We start from the raw sequence: 22651 nt of genomic DNA on the forward strand, positions 1-22651 counted from the left end.
CCCTTGAAGGTCTTTGGCTACATCTGGTGGTGCTACAGTCGCTGTTGACAAACTGATAAGTTCACCATTATGCTCTTTGTTGAAGGGGTTCACCCAACCTGTCTCCAGCAGTTGAACGAAAGATTGGACATCGGCTTCATCTCTTCTAATCCTAGACACCTGTAGGTCTGAATGGCTGAAGTCAGTATATTGTTGGCCTACCAGGGCCCTCAGCTGCCTCAAGTACATACTGCGGTACTCTGATGTCAGGTAGAACCTGGAAACAGCTCCAACTTTGAGGCTGAAGCCTTTTGTGCCCCCTGGTGTCTGGGTGTCTTTGTTGATTGTCTCTTCAATGGTCTGGTCCACAGGAATTCGTCCAAAAGGATTCTTGCTACCGATCTGGACCGAAAAGCCACCTTGCATGAAGTATTCATGGACCTCTGGGTGTTCTATGGGCAGCCGAGACATTGTGGCATAGTAATAGGTTAGGTATCGGGCATAGTTGACCTTGTCATAGGCAAAACACCATGGTATCATCTGTCGGATTGCTCCTAGGTGAAGCATCCAGTTGCCTTCTCTTGAAGCTCGAACCAGGGCCAGCATGGTCTCGACCATGTCCAAGTATGACATCCAGAATGCTGAGAGTTGTTCATTTCTGAGGGTCTCAAGATAAACTTGAAAGAGCTTCAGGGTAAGTGTGCAAGATTCATTATCCAAGAGCTTTTCGAAGGATCCCTGCGACACACTGATGCGAAAGTTTGTGATGTTCTTCAGTGTTTCATCCAGATGGTGAAGGTCCCTTGCATGGTTTTCTTCTAGCCATGGAAGGAAGTTTTTCCAAGCAAGCCTCATAAGTGCTTCATAGACCAGCTTGTGTAGTCTCACTGCTCTGCCTGGGAGGTGTCAGCCTCTACAGAGGGAGATAGGAGCTCTGCAGAGAAGACCGGAGAGTCCTGTTCAGCACAGAACGTGTATGTGTCAGTGTGTGTGCGTGTGTTGGGGCACCTCAGGGTGTCTTCAAATGTGACATAGCCCCCTAGATTTCTTCCAGTAAAATTTGCACTCCAAAAGTCATTTGGCGCTCCTTCCCTTCCGAGGCCTGCCGTTCCCCAATACTGCAGTGTACGACAACATATCGGGTGTTGTTGTGTTCGGGAGAGATTGGTGAACAAATAGTGGGGTGCATTTTTTGCTGGTACACCTCTTAAAAATAAAAAAATGAGCCTAAAATGACACCTTCATGTAAAAAATGCACTTTTTCCATTTTCTCAACCAAGTGTTTCCAACTACTGTGAAACACTGGTTGGGTCAAAGTGGTCACTATACCCCCTAAAAGATTCCTTGGGGGTGTAGTTTCCAAAATAGGGTCACTTTTTGGGGTTTCCACTGTGGGGGTACCTCAGGCAGCCTTCAAATGTGACATGGCCCCCTAGATTTCTTCCAGTGAATCCGCCACCCAAAAACCACATAGCGCTCCTTCCGTGTTGAGCTGTGCTGTGTGCCCATACTTTAGTTTACGAGTACATGTGGGGTGTTTCTATAAACTGCAGAATTAGGGTAACCAAGTTTGGGTTTGCCGTTAACCCTTGCTAGGTTGCAGGTAAAATTGGATTACAATGTAATATCTGGAAAAAAAATGAAATTTTGAAATTTCGCCTTCATTCTGCTAAAATTCCTGTGGAACACCTAAAGGGTTAACAGTTTTTAAAAATGAGTTTTGAACAGCTTGAGGGGTGTAGTTTGCAAAATGGGGTAATTTATGGGTGGTTTCTGTTATGTAAGCCCCTTAAAGTGACTTCAGAAGTGACTTGGTCCTTTGAAAAGTGGGTTTTGCTGTAAATGTGAAAAATTGCGCATAAAACTATAAGCCCTATTACGTCGTAAAACAATAAGGTTTCATTTTCAAAATGATGCCAATATGAAGTAAACATGTGGGGAGTGTAAATTAATAACTATTATGGGGGGTATCAGTATTTTTGTAAAAAGCAGAGAATTTCAAAGTTAAAAAATTGCCGATTTTTCCAAAATTTCCGAATATTTAGCATTTTTTTATATAGAAAGGTAAAATATATTGACTCCCATTTAGCACTGACGTGAAGTACAATATGTCACGAGAAAACAATCTCAGAATGGCTTGGATAGGTGAAAGCGTTCCAAAGTTATTAGCCCATGAAGTGGCACAGGTCAGATTGGCTTAGGCACTTGGGTACAAATAGGCCTAGGGCTGAAGGGGTTAATAAGCTACGTATATGTAAGGGCTATCATATCAAAAAATAAACTACAGACATGCATCTACCTAAAAATACCAAAGAAAATTAGTCACTCCGGGTGGTACCGATATCTGGCCCGGCTCATGGACTAATAGAAACTCAAGAAGTGGGTGACATCCCCTGTAGGACCTGTGATCCTCATTGTGGGCAGCACCAAGGGTCAGAACTACAGGAGATCGGGCACTAAATATTGGTACTAAACTGTGAGAAAATAAAGATCCGACGTTCTGTCCTCACCGTGACCTGGAAGATCTGCGGCGCCTTCAGCAGGAACCGCGACACTTTGGCGATCAGCTTCCTGTAGATACAAGAACGACGGAGAAATGGCCTCAGATGATGGAATAAGGAATCCGACAATGTCTGGCTGAAATATTCACTGCTGAAATTACACAGACGCCGCAGGAGGTAAATCAACGCTAGAGCTGCGAGGCACACGACGCATCTGTCCCAAAGATCTACAATGAAAACGGGGGAAAAAATGAAATATCACGTCTACGCTTGTAATAATAGTCACTCTCAGCCCTCTCATACCAAAGAGGATGGGGGTGATGGTGACAGATGCAGCCTGAAGTGTAAAGAATGGAGGATCCACCCTTGTAGTTATAGTAACTTGCATTGGAAGAAAGAAAAAACGCAGCAACACTTCAAAATCCAGTGACGAAAAAACCTTAGTCCTTTATTTCAAGCGAATTGCATGGTCTGGACCCGTGGAAGTGTGTATAACGCGAAACGGCCTTCGTCCTGATTCTCTGCCTGTACCATCTGCCCTGTACCTGCGTGCATTACCTTGTCCATGCAATTCGCTTGAAATAAAGGACTAAGGTTTTTTCGTCACTGGATTTTGAAGTGTTGCTGCATTTTTTCTTTCTTCTAATGGACTTCCTTATGTGCACTTCATGTTATGCACCTTCAACACCGTGAACTACGTTCCTGCATTGAGGTCTGTGATTCAGAGACCACTTCACCACACCAGTGAGTAAAGCACGCTACGCAGTGCCGTTCTTTTTTTTTTATTTCATGCAGTTATAGTAACTTGCGTCTGTGCCTTTTGGCTGATGGTCTCCCAGAGTCAGCCCATGTACCCTGCTGTGCGCATATGGCACTGACGGGGCGAGGACGCGGCACTGACGGGGCGAGGACGCGGCACTGACGGGGCGAGGACGCGGCACTGACGGGGCGAGGACGCGGCACTGACGGGGCGAGGACGCGGCACTGACGGGGCGAGCACGCGGCACTGACGGGCGAGCACGCGGCACTGACGGGGCGAGGACGCGGCACTGACGAGGCGAGGACGCGGCACTGACGGGGCGAGGACGCGGCACTGACGGGGCGAGGACGCGGCACTGACGGGGCGAGCTCGCGGCACTGACGGGCGAGCTCGCGGCACTGACGGGCGAGCTCCCGGCACTGACGGGCGAGCTCGCGGCACTGACGGGCGAGCTCGCGGCACTGACGGGCGAGCTCGCGGCACTGACGGGCGAGCTCGCGGCACTGACGGGCGAGCACGCGGCACTGACGGGCGAGCACGCGGCACTGACCTGTGGAGTTCCTCCTCTTTCCCTTTCAGCAGTGCCACATCTGCTTTGAAGGTGAAATGAATCTGGATGAGGCTGAAAAACAAAAAAGCTGCGCTCAGAAGGACCTATCACATGCTGCCGTGCCAGAGACAAAAAAGAAAAAAAAAGTGTGCAAAAATTTACATCATTTCATTGCATGTACATTAAAAAAAAGGAACCTTGATGTGAGAAAAGACTATATGCAAAGTTGTTGCAAAAAAAAACTGCAAAGGAAATTTATTAATGTCAGCAGCTGCACAGATCAGGCTGGGCAACGAAAACCTTACCGGTTTACGGGATTGTCCTGGCATAGACAACATGGGGACCCTTTCCCCCAAACAACGCCACCCCGGTCTTCAGGACAATTCAGTACAGTAGTATCGTAATACCAAGCACAACCTGTGGTCAATGGTGGCGCTCCATGTGGCAATATTTCTTTTAAGCCTCACATTCATCACAGTGGGGGAACACCGGATATTCTTGACTGTGTAATAACCAGGAGGATCGTGGTGCCCCCATCCCCTGGTAGATATATGCACTTTGTAGAGTTTCCTGGCATAGACGTCAAAATCTGCAATATCACCAATCATGCAATGTGTAAAAGTCGTCTACGTACTGCACGCTCACGAGCTTATCACACTTGGGGTCATCGTCGGTCTTGTCCGTAACCCGGACCCCTGCGCTGTCCACGCACCAGCACAACTTGGAATCTTCGTCGCATTGTTTCGATTTGAAGGCTCCGCTCTCCTCGCACTCAGGGTCATACACATTATCAATCTCCACCTTATTGCGACCGGGGCGACTCCGCCAACTACGGTTCTTATGCAGCATCTCAAGATGCATCAAACGACACTTCGGAGTCACTGAAAAAAGGAAGATATAGAAATTATCATGCAGAAAAACAAAGGTCAGGAGTAACTGGGAATTACTGAGAAAGCCATCTATCCATCACTAGAGATCAGCGGTGACATCACTGAGAATGCCTCCTATCCATCACTAGAGATCAGAGGTGATATCACTGAGAATGCCTCCTATCCATCACTAGAGATCAGCGGTGACATCACTGAGAATGCCTCCTATCCATCACTAGAGATCAGCGGTGACATCACAGAATGCCTCCTATCCATCACTAGAGATCAGCAGTGACATCACTAAGAATGCCTCCTATCCATCACTAGAGATCAGCGGTGACATCACAGAATGCCTCCTATCCATCACTAGAGATCAGCAGTGACATCACTAAGAATGCCTCCTATCCATCACTAGAGATCAGCGGTGACATCACTGAGAATGCCTCCTATCCGTCACCAGAGATCCGCGGTGACATCACTGAGAATGCCTCCTATCCGTCACTAGAGATCAGAGGTGACATCACTGAGAATGCCTCCTATCCCTCACTAGAGATCAGCGGTGACATCACCGAGAATGCCGCCTATCCATCACTAGAGATCAGCGGTGACATCACTGAGAATGCCTCCTATCCATCACTAGAGATCAGCGGTGAGATCACGGAGAATGCCTCCTATCCATCACTAGAGATCAGCGGTGACATCACTGAGAATGCCTCCTATCCATCACTAGAGATCAGCGGTGAGATCACTGAGAATGCCTCCTATCCATCACTAGAGATCAGCGGTGAGATCACTGAGAATGCCTCCTATCCATCACTAGAGATCAGCGGTGACATCACTGAGAATGCCTCCTATCCATCACTAGAGATCAGCGGTGACATCACTGAGAATGCCGCCTATCCATCACTAGAGATCAGCGGTGACATCACTGAGAATGCCTCCTATCCACCACTAGAGATCAGGGGTGACATCACTGAGAATGCCACCTATCCATCACTAGAGATCAGAGGTGACATCACTGAGAATGCCTCCTATCCATCACTAGAGATCAGCGGTGACATCACTGAGTGCCTCCTATCCATCACTAGAGATCAGGGGTGACATCACTGAGAATGCCTCCTATCCATCACTAGAGATCAGAGGTGACATCACTGAGAATGCCTCCTATCCATCACTAGAGATCAGGGGTTACATCACTGAGAATGCCTCCTATCCATCACTAGAGATCAGGGGTGACATCACTGAGAATGCCTCCTATCCATCACTAGAGATCAGTGGTGACATCACTGAGAATGCCGCCTATCCATCACTAGAGATCAACGGTGACATCACTGAGAATGTCTCCTATCCATGACTAGAGATCAGCGGTGACATCACCGAGAATGCCGCCTATCCATCACTAGAGATCAGCAGTGACATCACTGAGAATGCCTCCTATCCATCACTAGAGATCAGCGGTGACATCACTGAGAATGCCGCCTATCCATCACTAGAGATAAGCGGTGACATCACTGAGAATGCCGCCTATCCATCACTAGAGATCAACGGTGACATCACTGAGAATGTCTCCTATCCATGACTAGAGATCAGAGGTGACATCACTGAGAATGCCTCCTATCCATCACTAGAGATCAGCGTTGACATCACTGAGAATGCCTCCTATCCATCACTAGAGATCAGCGGTGACATCACTGAGAATGCCTCCTATCCATCACTAGAGATTAGCGGTGACATCACTGAGAATGCCTCCTATCCATCACCAGAGATCAGCGGTGACATCACTGAGAATGCCTCCTATCCATCACCAGAGATCAGCGGTGACATCACTGAGAATGCCTCCTATCCATCACTAGAGATCAGCGGTGACATCACTGAGAATGCCTCCTATCCATCACTAGAGATTAGCGGTGACATCACTGAGAATGCCTCCTATCCATCACTAGAGATCAGAGGTGACATCACTGAGAATGCCTCCTATCCATCACTAGAGATCAGCGGTGACATCACTGAGAATGCCTCCTATCCATCACTAGAGATCAGCGGTGACATCACTGAGAATGCCTCCTATCCATCACTAGAGATCAGCGGTGACATCACTGAGAATGCCTCCTATCCATCACTAGAGATCAGCGGTGACATCACTGAGAATGCCTCCTATCCATCACTAGAGATCAGCGGTGACATCACTGAGAATGCCTCCTATCCATCACCAGAGATCAGCGGTGACATCACTGAGAATGCCTCCTATCCATCACTAGAGATCAGCGGTGACATCACTGAGAATGCCTCCTATCCATCACTAGAGACCAGCGGTGACATCACTGAGAATGCCTCCTATCCATCACTAGAGATCAGCGGTGACATCACTGAGAATGCCTCCTATCCATCACTAGAGATTAGCGGTGACATCACTGAGAATGCCTCCTATCCATCACCAGAGATCAGCGGTGACATCACTGAGAATGCCTCCTATCCATCACTCAGGACTCACGCTGGTTGCAGTTGACGGTCAGGTTGTCGTATCCTCTGAATACGGCCTCGCACGTTCCGCATCGGTTCAGGTGGCAGGTGACGTATTCGTTGTACTGACATGAAGAATCCTCGCAGACCTCATTATAGTCGCAGTTCTCATGGGCAGGAAGAGCATCCGGACACTCATCATCTGTGAGCGAGAACACAGGGGGAGTATTAGTCGGATGTATAATATCGGGAGTGAATACTTGTAGCCTTTTATTGATGCCACAATGTAATAACATCAGACGTCAGGATCAGTAGTAATACAATATGGAATGACAGCGCATTATAGAACAGATATTAGTTGGTTAGAATTCAGGGAAGATACAGCGGGGGGAAATCATCGAGCAGTCAATGTTACCCAGTGTCAGGGGCAGCTAATAATAGAAACTGGAACCAGTGTAGAAATCCACATACCTGGTACTGGGGAGATGCCAGACAGAGACCCCAGTAGCAGAAGACAAAGCCCAAAGCGGCAGGACCTTCCTGAGTCCATGTGAAATCATGAGTAGCACAGTTCTCGTCCACCTCTGCCACAAGCGCCTCACCTACAGAGAGTTCCACTTGGCTGAAGACAGGTTTTAGCTTTACCCCCCTCCCCCCAGGAAAGCGTGTGAGGACACATATATTAAACTGTGGAAATAATAGCAATCAATGACATTGAGAACACAGGAACAACAACAATCAAAACAAGAACTGTCCAATCAACGCACACATAACATAGGTTACCTTCTGTACTATACTCCAGAGCTGTACTCACTATTCTCCTGGTGCAGTCACTGTGTACATACATTACTAATCCTGAGTTATTTCCTGTATTATACGCCAGAGCTGCACTCACTATTCTCCTGGTGCAGTCACTGTGTACATACATTACATTACTGATCCTGAGTTACATCCTGTGTTATACTCCAGAGCTGCACTCACTATTCTGCTGGTGCAGTCACTGTGTACATACATTACATTACTGATCCTGAGTTACATCCTGTATTATACTCCAGAGCTGCACTCACTATTCTGCTGGTGCAGTCACGGTGTACATACATTACATTACTGATCCTGAGTTACATCCTGTATTATACTCAAGAGCTGCACTTACTAATCTGCTGGTGCAGTCACTGTGTACATACATTACTGATCCTGAGTTACCTCCTGTATTATACCCCAGAGCTGCACTCACTATTCTGCTGGTGCAGTCACTGTGTACATACATTATATTACTGATCCTGAGTTACATCCTGTATTATACTCCAGAGCTGCACTCACTATTCTGCTGGTGCAGTCACTGTGTACATATATTACATTACTGATCCTGAGTTACCTCCTGTATTATACTCCAGAGCTGCACTCACTATTCTGCTGGTGCAGTCACTGTGTACATACATTACTGATCCCGAGTTACAACCTGTGTTATACTCCAGAGCTGCAGTCACTACAAGTATGGAATACTGTGATATAGAAACAGAGTGCAGCTCTGTGTTTTCATACAGTTCAACCCCTACCTGAACACGCTGTTGTAATTAGGTGTCAGCAGTAAGATGCAGGTGTTGTTCACAGGACATTATGGAGACTGATTCATTCACGTCCAGTGAAACTTGTAATCTAATCCTTCTCCCCACACACCAGCCCCCCCAAGATTCCTCACTTTGTCACCTGACATCACTCCGGATTTGCTCTGCTATGACCGTCTCACAGTTGATACTCACGCTGATACACAATAACAGACCCTCAGCGGTGTGAACGTTTTTACCCAATACCCACAGTCCAGAAATGGAAAAACCAAGACAAAATGGATATTTATTTTTTTATACAAACAGGAGAGCTGCAGACCTACAGCCCCTCACAAGGGTTTATTATACACACTGGGGGGGGTGAGTACAGGGGGCTGTGACTAGTCCTCCAGTAACAGATCCAGCTCCTCCAGGGGAAGCCGGACCCTCAGATCCTTCTCGGTCATCAGATCAATGATTTCCTGCAGTCGATCTGGGAAATATTCCACTGCGTCCAAATACAACGCCTGCAAACAGAAGAGGAGAGCGTCAGTGGAGAAACACCACAGAGTGTGAACTTCCTGTAGAGACCCCGAAAATACAGGACCCCTATAACACCGCATCCATCAACAAGGCAATCTGTCCTCATCTGTGGCATTGTGAGGGATCAGAACTCGGGGCTCATGGGGTCAAGAACCACTCACCTTCGCCCAGGGACAGCTCTGTATGGCCTTATAGAACAGCCCCCGACCCCTGTCCCGCTGCGCCTGAGACACCTGCAAAACAACACGAGGTCAGCATGTAATATACACCAGCAGAACAGTGAGTGTAGCTCTGGAGTATAATACAAGATGTAACTCAGGATCAGTAATGTAATGTATGTACACAGTGACTGCACCAGCAGAATAGTGAGTGCAGCTCTGGAGTATAATACAAGATGTAACTCAGGATCAGTAATGTAATGTTTGTACACAGTGACTGCACCAGCAGAATAGTGAGTACAGCTCTGGAGTATAATACAAGATGTAACTCAGGATCAGTAATGTAATGTTTGTACACAGGGACTGCACCAGCAGAATAGTGAGTGCAGCTCTGGAGTATAATACAGGATGTAACTCAGGATCAGTAATGTAATGTATGTACACAGTGACTGCACCAGCAGAATAGTGAGTGCAGCTCTGGAGTATAATACAAGATGTAACTCAGGATCAGTAATGTAATGTATGTACACAGTGACTGCACCAGCAGAATAGTGAGTGCAGCTCTGGAGTATAATACAGGATGTAACTCAGGATCAGTAATGTAATGTATGTACACAGTGAATGCACCAGCAGAATAGTGAGTGCAGCTCTGGAGTATAATACAGGAATACAGGATGTAACACAGGATCAGTAATGAAATATACGTCCACAATGACTGCACCACCAGAATAGTGAGTGCAGCTCTGGGGTATACCACCTATTAGAAGAGTGTATGAATACATAGATGACTCCCTCACCGTGAAGTGCAGATACATCCTCCAGAGCAGCAGACATTGGGACCCCGGCTCCGTACTCAGGCCACGCTCAAACAATGCTTGGATACGATTGGACAGGCCGGTTTCTGGCAGGACGGTGAATACGTCTCCTGTTTCTCCCCTGTAAAACACATGACGTTGCAGCGATCAGTAAGTCTTCCATTTCAGCTAACAAATTACCGTGTGGAAACTGGAGAATATTACGGTATTTTTATCTTGTTAATTTTTTGAAAATAAAGTTTTATCATTAAATGCAGAAAACTTCTGAACAGACGTTATATTTCAAACCCATATTTAACAGATCTCCGCTTGCTGTCAGTGCAGGAAATCCTTAAACTTTATAGCTTAAGGAGAAAACAAATCCAGTGCAGACGATCCACTGAGAGATAAACTCATCAGTAGCACAGATCTATATGATGTCCTGGCAGTACGTTACAATGTATCAGTGCAGGAAAAATACTTCCATCGTGATTCCGCACCTCACAGAAGATTGTGTAGACATGAAACAATTGTAACAAAACTTCCGCTGTAAGAACTAATGGATCGGTAAACCGTGATAGTGAATATTCCCATTCACTGACAGCAATCTGAGATGTTGAAAACTGAGAGGAATTGAGACACAAAGTATATTAGGAAGTTGAAGGACTTTTCCTTCTTCATCGCCTAAGTAGGGGCAGGATGAATCTACGTAGCGGCGGTACCTCTGCACAGATTCCACCAGCTTCTTCCGTCTCTCTTCCGCTCGGATCGCAAACAGATATGGCTCCAGCGCATGTGTCGCCCTCCTGACGCCGTCTATGAACCTCCGAGACTTGCTGCAGTCCAGAGATCGGCTCTCCGCCTGGATGTAGGACTCCCACAGGGTGACGTTATGGGGGTACAAACGCAGAGCGGCCATTAGAGCCTCCCTGAGAGGGGCCAGTGGGTAGACGCAGACCCTCATGTGATACTTCAGTAAGTTAGTGTGCATTATGGTGACCGCCTCCAGGGGCTTCCAGGAGCCTTGTGCTTCATTGCTTTCTCCAGCAGGGGGGGCCAGAGAGTCAGAGACCTGACGAAACACTGCGACGGCAGAGTCTATTCCTACAGTGAGATATTGAAAGAGAGCGAAGCAGCCAGTGACGGCGCCCAGCTCGGAGTCAGCCGAGTCTTCCAACGCTCGCTCGTATGCTTTCCTTGCCTTTAATATGCTGACGGCAGGAACCGGCCCTTTATATGGCCCATAGGGGGAGCCGTCAGCAAGGCTGGTAAGGATGTGGATGGCCCGGGATCCTGCCTCGTGGCCAGACGCCGTCTCCGCTTCCAGCTCAGCATACAGTAGGCAGAGGCCTCGTAACGCCTGGTCCTTTAACCCTCGGCTACCTGCAAGTCCGATCGCGGCATCGAACACCTTCCTGGCCTCTTCTGTGTTCCCCATCAGCCACTCCAGCAGAGCATACTCCCTCCACAGTGCCAGGCTGTTGCGGTTCGCTGTCTCCTTAAGGAGCCCTTTTGCCAGACGTTTGCTCCTTTTTCCTTGGTTTTTCAGTTTTTTCTTATTTTTCACTTGCAGACAGCGAACAACCTGAAAATGAGAAAGCAAAGATGCCGCTGCGTAAAAAATGGTGTAAACAGAAGGCGCTAGACCTACGATTATATGAGGATAGCTGCGGCCAGAACTGCGCCCACCGTGACAGCCGATTGCCGCACAGTTCTGTATTACAACTGCACGGCTCCATCCGCTCCCACCCGTATAGTTTACTTTCTGATCCTGTCCTGTTACACAGCTGCAGGGCTTGTAACAATGTATCCGAGCTTTTTCCTGCAGCTGCATCAGAGCAACATGACCAGGAAAAATGTTTTATTTCACTGACAGCAAGCGCAGAGCCGGCAGATAACAATACCTTGGATATTTCATACTGCAGCCAATAGACGGAAAGCTTCATCTTCTCGTCCACAGTAAAGCAGGACATGGCAGACTGAAAGACATCTTGTATGAAGCGCTCGCCTTCCTTACACTGACCGATCAGCGACCTGTCTTGGTTCATTGTATCAAGATGGCCGACGGCGCCAATTCCAGACAGCGGGAGCTCTTGGGATGTCATCATCCGCTCATAAAACGCGTGGTCAAAGATGGAGGCATCATCCAGCGAGAGGTACAAAGAGGCAAAGGGCGGTCTGGCGTCACAGGGAACCCCCATGAACTGAAGGAAGGACAACACGAGCCGGAACTTCAGGTCTGCACTGGAAATCTTAATCATGGAAGGTCCGATGTCATCAAAGAAGACCTGAAAAAAGATGAATACAATGGAGGACGTGAAAAAATTCTGTTAATCCAGAACATAAAATCTGCTGAATTATCAAATATACTGCTACTACTATTCTTACACCCTTCTACATAAACAAGAAGAATTATGAGGTCAGCTCTGGATGAAGGTTTCGGTGCTCTCACCTGTCTCTCGGGGTCCTCGCAGTCGTCCTCAGTTTGTTTTTTGGTTGGGTCTGGTCTCCATGGTATCCAGTGTTTGGCCTCCCGAGCGCACTCCATACTGAGCCAGATTTCAGACCTGGGGAGGCTTTTATCCTTAATACCAACATCCTCCTCTGCATCCTCATCTTCATCTTCACCTGGAGACGAGAAAGTTTTGAAATCAATGAAAATCGGGACGAGCTGCATTTCTTCACTACGTCAAGATCTCTGCTTCTTTCACTGAGTGGAAGCTTTATTTTTTCCATCTATAAGTTGGCTACAATTGTATCCAGTCTAAGTAACATCAATGAAACTGAACCTGCACATTAACCCCTTAAGCCCCGAGGGTGGTTTGCACGTTAATGACCGGGCCAATTTTTACAATTCTGACCACTGTCTCTTTATGAGGTTATAATTCTGGAACGCTTCAACGGATCTTGGCGATTCTGACAATGTTTTCTCGTGAAATATTGTACTTCATGTTAGTGGTAAAATTTATTCGATATAACTTGCGTTTATTTGTGAAAAAAACAGAAATTTGGCGAAAATTTTGAAAATTTCACAATTTTCCAACTTTGAATTTTTATGCCCTTAAAACACAGAGATATGTCACGCAAAATACTTAATAAGTAACATTTCCCACATGTCTACTTTACATCAGCACAATTTTGGAACCCAAAATTTTTTTTGTTAGGGAGTTATAAGGGTTAAAAGTTGACCAGAAATTTCTCATTTTTACAACACCATTTTTTTTTAGGGACCACATCTCATTTGAAGTCATTTTGAGGGGTCTATATGATAGAAAATACCCAAGTGTGACACCATTCTAAAAACTGCACCCCTCAAGGTGCTCAAAACCACTTTCAAGAAGTTTATTAACCCTTCAAGTGTTTCACAGGAATTTTTGGAATGTTTAAATAAAAATGAACATTTAACTTTTTTTTCACACAAAATTTATTTCAGCTCCAATTTGTTTTATTTTACCAAGGGTAACAGGAGAAAATGGACCCCAAAAGTTGTTGTACAATTTGTCCTGAGTACGCTGATACCCCATATGTGGGGGTAAACCACTGTTTGGGCGCATGGCAGAGCTCGGAAGGAAAGGAGCGCCATTTGACTTTTCATTGCAAAATTGACTGGAATTTATATGGGACACCATGTTGCGTTTGGAGAGCCCCTGATGTGCCTAAACATTGAAACCCCCCACAAGTGACACCATTTTGGAAAGTAGACCCCCTAAGGAACTTATCTAGATGTGTGGTGAGCACTTTGACCCACCAAGTGCTTCACAGAAGTTTATAATGCAGAGCTGTAAAAATAAAAAATCATATTTTTTCACAAAAATGATCTTTTTGCCCCCAATTTTTTAATTTCCCAAGGGTAAGAGAAGAAATTGGACCCCAAAAATTGTTGTGCAATTTGTCCGGAGTACGCTGATACCCCATATGTGGGTGTAAACCATTGTTTGGGTGCATGGCAGAGCTCGGAAGGGAAGGAGCGCCATTTGACTTTTCAATGCAAAATTGACTGGAATTAAGATGGGACGCCATGTTGCGATTGGAGAGCCCCTGATGTGCCTAAACATTGAAACCCCCCACAAGTGACACCATTTTGGAAAGTAGACCCCTTAAGGAACTTATCTAGATGTGTGGTGAGCACTTTGACCCAACAAGTGCTTCACAGAAGTTTATAATGCAGAGTCGTAAAAATACAAAATCATATTTTTTCACAAAAATGATCTTTTCGCCCCCAATTTTTTATTTTCCCAAGGGTAAGAGAAGAAATTAGACCACAAAAGTTGTTGTGCAATTTGTCCTGAGTATAACGATACCCCATATGTGGGGGTAAACCACTGTTTGGGCGCATGGCAGAGCTCGGAAGGGAAGGAGCGCCATTTGGAATGCAGACTTAGATGGATTGGTCTGCAGGCGTCACGTTGCATTTGCAGAGCCCCTGATGTACCCAAACAGTACAACCCCCCCACAAGTGACCCCATATTGGAAACTAGACCTCCCAAGGAACTTATCTAGATGTGTTGTGAGAACTTTGAACCCCCAAGTGTTTCACTACAGTTTATAACGCAGAGCCGTGAAAATAAAAATTATTATTTTTTTTTTCACAAAAATGATTTTTTAGCCCCCAGTTTTGTATTTTCACAAGGGTAACAGGATAAATTGGACCCCAAAATTGTTGTCCAATTTTTCCTGAGTACGCTGATGCCCCATATGTTGGGGTAAACCCCTGTTTGGGCGCACGGGAGAGCTCGGAAGGGAAGGAGCACTGTTTTACTTTTTCAACACAGAATTGTCTGGAATTGAGATCGGACGCCATGTCGCGTTTGGAGAGCCCCTGATGTGCCTGAACAGTGGAAACTCCCCAATTCTACCTGAAACTCTAATCCAAACACACCCCTAACCCTAATCCCAACTGTAACCCTAACCACACCCCTAACCCTGACACACCCCTAATTCTAATCCCAACCCTAATCCCAACCGTAAATGTAATCCAAACCCTAACCCTAACTTTAGCCCCAACCCTATCCCTAACTTTAGCCCCAACCTCCAACCCTAGCCCTAACCCTAACCCTAACGGGAAAATGGAAATAAATACATTTTTTTAATTTTATTATTTTTCCCTAACTAAGGGGGTGATGAAGGGGGGTTTGATTTACTTTTATAGCGTTTTTTATAGCGGATTTTTATGATTGGCAGCTGTCACGCACTAAAAGACGCTTTTTATAGCAAAAAAGTTTTTGCGTCTCCACATTTTGAGACCTATAATTTTTCCGTATTTTGGTCCACAGAGTCATGTGAGGTCTTGTTTTTTGCGGGACGAGTTGACGTTTTTATTGGTAACATTTTCGGACATGTGACAGTTTTTGATCACTTTTTATTCCGATTTTTGTTTAGCAGAATGACCAAAAACCAGCTATTCATGAATTTCTTTTGGGGGAGGCGTTTATACCGTTCCACGTTTGGTAAAATTGATAAAGCAGTTTTATTCGTCGGGTCAGTACGATTACAGCGATATCTCATTTATATCATTTTTTTTATGTTTTGGCGCTTTTATACGATAAAAGCTATTTTATAGAAAAAATAATTATTTTGGCATCGCTTTATTCTGAGGATTATAACTTTTTTATTTTTTCTTTGATGACGCTGTATGGCGGCTCGTTTTTTGCAGGACAAGATGACGTTTTCAGCGGTACCATGGTTATTTATATCCGTCTTTTTGATCGCGTGTTATTCCACTTTTTGTTCGGCGGTATGATAATAAAGCGTTATTTTTTGGCTCGGTTTTTTTTTTTTCTTACAGTGTTCACTGAAGGGGTTAACTAGTGGGACAGTTTTATAGGTTGGGTCGTTACGGACGCGGCGATACTAAATATGTGTACTTTTATTGTTTTTTTTATTTTTTAATAAAGAAATGTATTTATGGGAATAATATTTTTTTTTTTTTCTTCTTTATTTAGGATTTTTTAAATTTTTTTTTACACATGTGCAAATTTTTTTTTAAATTTTTTTACTTTGTCCCAGGGGGGACATCACAGATCGCCGATCTGACAGTTTGCATAGCACTCTATCAGATCGGCGATCTCACTCACATCGCTGTAGGCTTACCAGCGCCTGCACAGCACCCGGAAGTACTCCCTGCAGGACGCGGATGCAGCCCCGCGGCCATTTTGGATCCGGGGACTGCAGGGAGGAGACGCTCGGTACAAGGTGAGTACATCGCCTTGTACCGAGTGTCTCAGGGAAGCACGCAGGGAGCCCCCTCCCTGCGCGATGCTTCCCTGTACCGCCGGTACACTGCGATCATGTTTGATCGCGGTGTGCCGGGGGTTAATATGCCGGGGGTGGTCCGTGACCGCTCCTGGCACATAGTGCCGGATGTCAGCTGCGATAGGCAGCTGACACCCGGCCGCGATCAGCCGCGCTCCCCCCGTGAGCGCGGCCGATCGCTATGACGTACTATCCCGTCGGTGGGAATTAAGGCCCACCCCACCTCGACGGGATAGTACGTCATATGGGATTAAGGGGTTAAGTATCACAACAAGGACGGAGCAAAAACTCTCATCTCCCCTCACATACAGGTGCTTCTAACTAAATTAGAATATCAACAAAAAGTAAATTTATTTCTGTTCTTCAATTCAAAAAGTGAAACTCATTATATAGAGTCATTACAAACAGAGTGATCTATTTCAAGTGTTTATTTCTGTTAATGTTGATCATTATGGCTTATAGCCAATGAAAACCCAAAAGTCATTATCTCAGTAAATTAGAATACTTTATAACACCAGCTTGTAAAATGATTTTAAAATCTGAAATGTTGGCCTACTGAAATGTATGTTCAGTAAATGTACTCAATACTTGGTCATAGGTCCTTTTACATCAATTACTGCATCAATGTGCCGTGGCATGGAGGCGATCAGCCTGTGGCACTGCTGAGGTGTTATGGAAGCCCAGGTTGCTTTGATAGCAGCCTTCAGCTCGTCTGCATTGTTGGGTCTGGTGTCTCATCTTCCTCTTGACAATACCCCATAGATTCTCTATGGGGTTAAGGTCAGGCGAGTTTGCTGGCCAATCAAGCACAGTCATACTGTTGTTTGTAAACCAGGAATTGGTACTTTTGTCAGTGTGGACAGGTGCCAAGTCCTGCTGGAGAATGACATTTCCATCTCCAAAAATCTTGTCGGCAGAGGGAAGCATGAAGTGCTCTAAAATTTCCTGGTAGACGGCTGTGCTGACTTTGGTCTTGATAAAACACAGTGGACCTACACCAGCAGATGACATGAATGCCCAAACCATCACTGATTGTGGAAACTTCACACTAGCCCTCCAGCAGCTTGGATTGTGGCCTCTCCACTCTTCCTCCAGACACTGGGACCTTGATTTCCAAATGAAATGTTAAATTTACTTTCATCTGAAAACAACACCTTGGACCACTGAGAACAGTCCAGCTCTTTTTCTCCTTGGCCCAGGTAAGGCGCTTCTGGCACTGTCTATTGGTCATGAGTGGCTTGACACAAGGAATGTGACACTTGTAGCCCATGTCTTGGATACGTCCGTGTGTGGAGGCTCTTGAAGCAATGACTCCAGCAGCAGTCCACTACTTGTGAATCTCCCCCAAATTTTTGAATGGCCTTTTCTTAACAATCCTTTCAAGGCTGCAGTTATCCCGGTTGCTTGTGCACCTTTTTCTACCACATTTTTTCCTTCCACTCAACTTTCCATTAATATGCTTGGATACAGCACTGTGTGAACAGCCAGCTTCTTTAGCAATGACCTTTTGTGGCCTACCCCCCTTGTGGAGTGTGTCAATGACTGCCTTCTGGACATCTGTCAAGTCAGCAGTCTTCCCCATGATTGTGCAGGTACTGAAACAGACTAAGGGTACCTTATTAAACACTTAGGAAGCATCTGCAGGTGCTTTTTGTTAGTTATTCTAATTTACTGAGATAATGAATTTTGGGTTTTCATTGGCTGTAAGCCATAATCATCAACATTAACAGAAATAAACACGTGAAATAGATCACTCTGTTTGTAATGACTCTATAGAATATATGAGTTTCACTTTTTGTATTGAGGAACTGAAATAAATTAACTTTTTAACGATATTTTAATTTAGTGAGAAGCACTTGTAGATCCATATGAGGATTACCCAGATCACTGATGACGACCCAGCCGCCCCGCTCCTGCTGCCTCATCCATGAACTCCAGCCTTTTGCTCCTTTTTCTCCAAATCGAGGTTCGCCGCTGTCCCAGAAAGGCTCAAAAAACTCCACCTAGAAATATAAAAATATCCAAACGTTATCTTACTATTAACAATAATAATGAATTACATCCAGCATTATACTCCAGAGCTGCACTCACTATTCTTCTGGTGCAGTCACTGTGTACGTACAGTCATGGACAAAAATTTTGAGAATGACACCAAAATTATATTTTCACATGATCTGCTGCCCTCTGGTTTTTATTAGTGTTTGTCTGATGTTTATATCACATACAGAAATATAATTGCAATCATATTATGAGTACCAATAGGTTATATTGACAGTTAGAATGAGTTAATGCAGCAAGTCAATATTTGCAGTGTTGACCCTTCTTCTTCAAGACCTCTGCAATTCTCCCTGGCATGCTCTCAATCAACTTCTGGACCAAATCCCGACTGATAGCTGTCCATTCTTGCATAATCAATGCTTGCATTTTGCCAGAATTTGTTGGTTTTTGTTTGTCCACCCGTCTCTTGATGATTGACCACAAGTTCTCAATGGGATTAAGATCTGGGGAGTTTCCAGGCCATGGACCCAAAATCTGTTTTGTTCCATGAGCCATTTAGTTATCACCTTTGCTTTATGGCAAGGTGCTGCTCCATCATGCTGGAAAAGGCATTGTTGGGCGCCAAACTGCTCTTGGACGGTTGGGAGAAGTTGCTCTTGGAGGACATTCTGGTACCATTCTTTATTCATGGCTGTGTTTTTAGGCAAGACTGTGAGTGAGTCGATTCCCTTGGCTGAGAAGCAACCCCACACATGAATGATTTCAGGATGCTTTACAGTTGGCATGAGACAAGACTGGTGGTAGCGCTCACCTCTTCTTCTCCGAATAAACTGTTTTCCCGATGTCCCAAACAATCGGAAAGGGGATTCATCAGAGAAAATGACTTTGCCCCAGTCCTCAGCAGTCCACTCCCTGTACCTTTTGCAGAATATCAGTCGGTCCCTGATGTTTTTTCTGGAGAGAAGTGGCTTCTTTGCTGCCCTCCTTGAAACCAGGCCTTGCTCAAAGTGTCTCCGCCTCACAGTGCGTGCAGAAGCACTCACACCAGCCTGCTGCCATTCCTGAGCAAGCTCGGCACTGCTGGTAGTCCGATCCCGCAGCTGAAACAGTTTTAAGATACGGTCCTGGCGCTTGCTGGTCTTTCTTGGGCGCCCTGGAGCCTTTTTGACAACAATGGAAGCTCTCTCCTTGAAGTTCTTGATGATGCGATAGATTGTTGACTGAGGTGCAATCTTTGTAGCTGCGATACTCTTCCCTGTTAGGCCATTTTTGTGCAGTGCAATGATGGCTGCACGTGTTTCTTTAGAGATAACCATGGTTAGCTGAAGAGAAACAATGATACCAAGCACCAGCCTCCTTTTAAAGTGTCCAGTGATGTCACTCTTACTTAATCATGACTGATTGATCGCCAGCCCTGTCCTCATCAGCACCCACACCTGTGTTAATGGATCAATCACTAAAATGATGTTAGCTGCTCCTTTTAAGGCAGGACTGCAATGATGATGAAATGTGTTTTGGGGGTTAAAGTTCATTTTCTGGGCAAATATTGACTTTGCAAGTACAGTAATTGCTGTTAAGCTGATCACTCTGACATTCAGGAGTATATGCAAATTGCCATTAGAAAAAATGAAGCAGTAGACTTTGGAAAAATTAATATTTGTCTCATTCTAAAAATTTTTGTCCATGACTGTACATTACATTACTGATCCTGTACTGATCCTGAGTTACATCCTGTATTATACCCCAGAGCTGCACTCACTATTCTGCTGGAGCAATCACTGTGTACATAGTATTACTGATCCAGAGTTACATCCTGTATTATACTCCAGAGCTGCACTCACTATTCTGCTGGTGCAGTCACTGTGTACATACATTACTGATCCTGAGTTACATCCTGTATTATATTCCAGAGCTGCACTCACTATTCTGCTGCTGCAGTCACTGTGTACATACATTACATTACTGATCCTGTACTGATCCTGAGTTACATCCTGTATTATACTCCAGAGCTGCACTCACTATTCTGTTGGTGCAGTCACTGTGTACATACATTACTGATCCTGAGTTACATCCTGTATTATACTCCAGAGCTGCACTCACTATTCTGCTGCTGCAGTCACTGTGTACATACATTACATTACTGATCCTGTACTGATCCTGAGTTACATCCTGTATTATACTCCAGAGCTGCACTCACTATTCTGCTGGTGCAGCCACTGTGTACATACATTAAATTACTGATCCTGAGTTACATCCTCTATTATATTCCAGAGCTGCACTCACTATTCTGCTGCTGCAGTCACTGTGTACATACATTACATTACTGATCCTGTACTGATCCTGAGTTGCATCCTGTATTATACTCCAGAGCTGTGCTCACTATTCTGCTGGTGCAGTCACTGTGTATTTATACTATTGCCCACTCCTCAATCCAGAGTGACAAATGTCCAGGAGCAGCAAGCAGAATTGCGAATGCAGCTCTGGATGTGACTGGAGTATGATACCCGTCAGGATTTGCTACGTTATTGATGGTCTCCTCTTCTACTATGACACCGTGTAATGAAGCGTGGGTGGTGGTGGAAGGACTCGGCGCCCGTTGGGGGGACTTACCTGTTCTTTTGTGCTCATGCTCTTCACGCTCTCCGGCTTATAGAAGGTAAAGTCCATAAGAGCTTGGAACAAGGACACGGCTTTCTCGCAGTGCCCGGCCTGGCGCAGGAAGTGACACTGCTGAAGGAAGATATCTGGAAGAAGAGGGACATTGATAACAACCAATCAGATTTCACATTTCAATATGGCACCATTTTTAAGTCCTCTGCTTGCTGTGAGAAGCTGGAAAACCTCTGTGCTTTTGATTTTCACATATTTACTTACAGCTGCAACCAGTTTGGTCTTTCCAGTGTGAACTAATCCTAAGCAGAAAGCTGACTGGGGTCTTGGGAGTTTGTTACAATGTATCAGTGCAGATAAGATGTATCAGTCTGGAGTCCTGGCACACGAGGGATTGTGAAAACTGGATGCAACACTGACAATTCCTGCGCTGTTTCAGCAGAACTAAGCTTAGATCTAGTTTCTGCATGGAAAAAAATAATTTATCTATTCATTGACAGCAAGCAGAGAAGTAGCATAGGCCCGACTATATACTGCCAGTCTGTGCCTGCTGACCCACAGGGCCAGGCCCGCTGATGACTGCAGATATATAACATGAAGGCACTTTGTAGTGTATTCTGATCTCACATTTTTGGTTCTTGTCCAACCATGTTACCATTTGGGATCTAGAAGCAAATGGTCATCGAGACCCCCCTCTCCAAGCTGTAGCACAGGGATGCTGCACGGTTCAAAATAACAAGTCGTCAGCCAAAAAAAAAATCCCTTACAGTCATGTAATAATAAAAATGTTATGGCTCCAAGAACAAGAAGGGGAAAAACAAAAGAGCAAAAAAGAAAATTTGGTGCAGTAGAAAAAGCAGCTCTGAAAGTGAGAAGGCGGCAATACTGCATTCTGACTGCAGGTGGCAGCATTTCTCCACCTGACTAAAAGAGAAAGGGGAATAGAGAAAGAAGTCTCCACTCGCCACACAAGCTGCATCACTAAGGGATTACTGTATAAAGAAATCTCCAATCACCACACAAGGTGCTGTCACATAGGGATTACACAGAAAGATCTCCACTCACCACACATGCTGCTGTCACATAGGGATTACACAGAAAGATCTCCACTCACCACACGTCACACAGGGATTACAGAGACGTCTCCACTCACCATACAAGCTGTGCTCGGTGCCGGGCAGGGCCGGGTGAGACCGCATGGTCCCGTCATGCACTGCAGACAGGGTGCTCAGACACTTCCCATAGACGGCGTTCACTTTGGACACAGAGAAGCTGCTGAATTGCCCCTGAGAAAACTGCAGGTATTTCCTCCAGAGCTGTGGATCGTTGGGGTGCAGGAAGATCAGTTTCTGCCACTCCTTCAGCAGCGCGGCAGCCTCCCAGAACTCTGCGCAGAGCCGCAGCCGCGCCAGCTTCAGCTCCGTGCTGCCCGGGTTGCTCTCGATGGCTCTCTCCAGGATAGAGAGCTTCTTCTCCAGCACCATCTTTACTGACATGCGGTGACCGTCTGCCTCGTTCTCGCTGGTGGAGTACATGCTGGGATGATGGATCAGCTCATCCTGCAGACCGAGAGGGAAAGGAGAGGTCAGTCCGCCTCTCCTGACTCATGAAAGCTGGGTGACGGCATCGCACT

General features: G+C 45.6%; 3 protein-coding genes across 8 annotated transcripts in view; 1 reads left to right on the top strand and 2 right to left on the bottom strand.

Moving 5' to 3' along the window:
- LOC143781131 (epithelial cell adhesion molecule-like) overlaps window positions 1-7420 on the bottom strand; it is a 32825-nt gene extending 25405 nt beyond the window's left edge. For all 4 annotated transcript variants that reach the window (XM_077267656.1, XM_077267651.1, XM_077267645.1 and 1 more), the window contains exons 1-4: window positions 7151-7420; window positions 4425-4671; window positions 3791-3862; window positions 2490-2550 (exon numbers count right to left, since the gene is read on the bottom strand). In XM_077267656.1, the coding sequence (XP_077123771.1) occupies window positions 2490-2550; window positions 3791-3862; window positions 4425-4671; window positions 7151-7415 (645 nt within the window). In that variant the 5' untranslated portion in view covers window positions 7416-7420. The remainder of the gene's footprint in view (window positions 1-2489; window positions 2551-3790; window positions 3863-4424; window positions 4672-7150) is intronic.
- Window positions 1-22651, top strand: part of LOC143798623 (protein kinase C theta type-like) — a 1028586-nt gene that overhangs the window by 538168 nt on the left and 467767 nt on the right. The gene's annotated exons all lie outside the window — the stretch shown is intronic.
- The window catches only part of NRDE2 (NRDE-2, necessary for RNA interference, domain containing), a 76504-nt gene continuing 61392 nt past the window's right edge, over window positions 7540-22651 (bottom strand). For 2 of the 3 annotated variants that reach the window (XM_077267628.1, XM_077267625.1), the window contains 9 exons: window positions 22172-22577; window positions 21019-21152; window positions 18290-18413; window positions 12611-12786; window positions 12063-12446; window positions 10881-11743; window positions 10162-10300; window positions 9368-9439; window positions 8947-9190 (listed from right to left, as the gene is read on the bottom strand). In XM_077267628.1, the coding sequence (XP_077123743.1) occupies window positions 9065-9190; window positions 9368-9439; window positions 10162-10300; window positions 10881-11743; window positions 12063-12446; window positions 12611-12786; window positions 18290-18413; window positions 21019-21152; window positions 22172-22577 (2424 nt within the window). In that variant the 3' untranslated portion in view covers window positions 8947-9064. Of the gene's footprint in view, window positions 7722-8946; window positions 9191-9367; window positions 9440-10161; window positions 10301-10880; window positions 11744-12062; window positions 12447-12610; window positions 12787-18289; window positions 18414-21018; window positions 21153-22171; window positions 22578-22651 lie in introns of those variants that run through there. The other variant, XM_077267633.1, reaches the window with a different exon arrangement.

The sequence above is a fragment of the Ranitomeya variabilis genome, chromosome 1 (assembly GCF_051348905.1).
Source record: "Ranitomeya variabilis isolate aRanVar5 chromosome 1, aRanVar5.hap1, whole genome shotgun sequence".
Lineage (NCBI taxonomy): Eukaryota > Metazoa > Chordata > Amphibia > Anura > Dendrobatidae > Ranitomeya > Ranitomeya variabilis.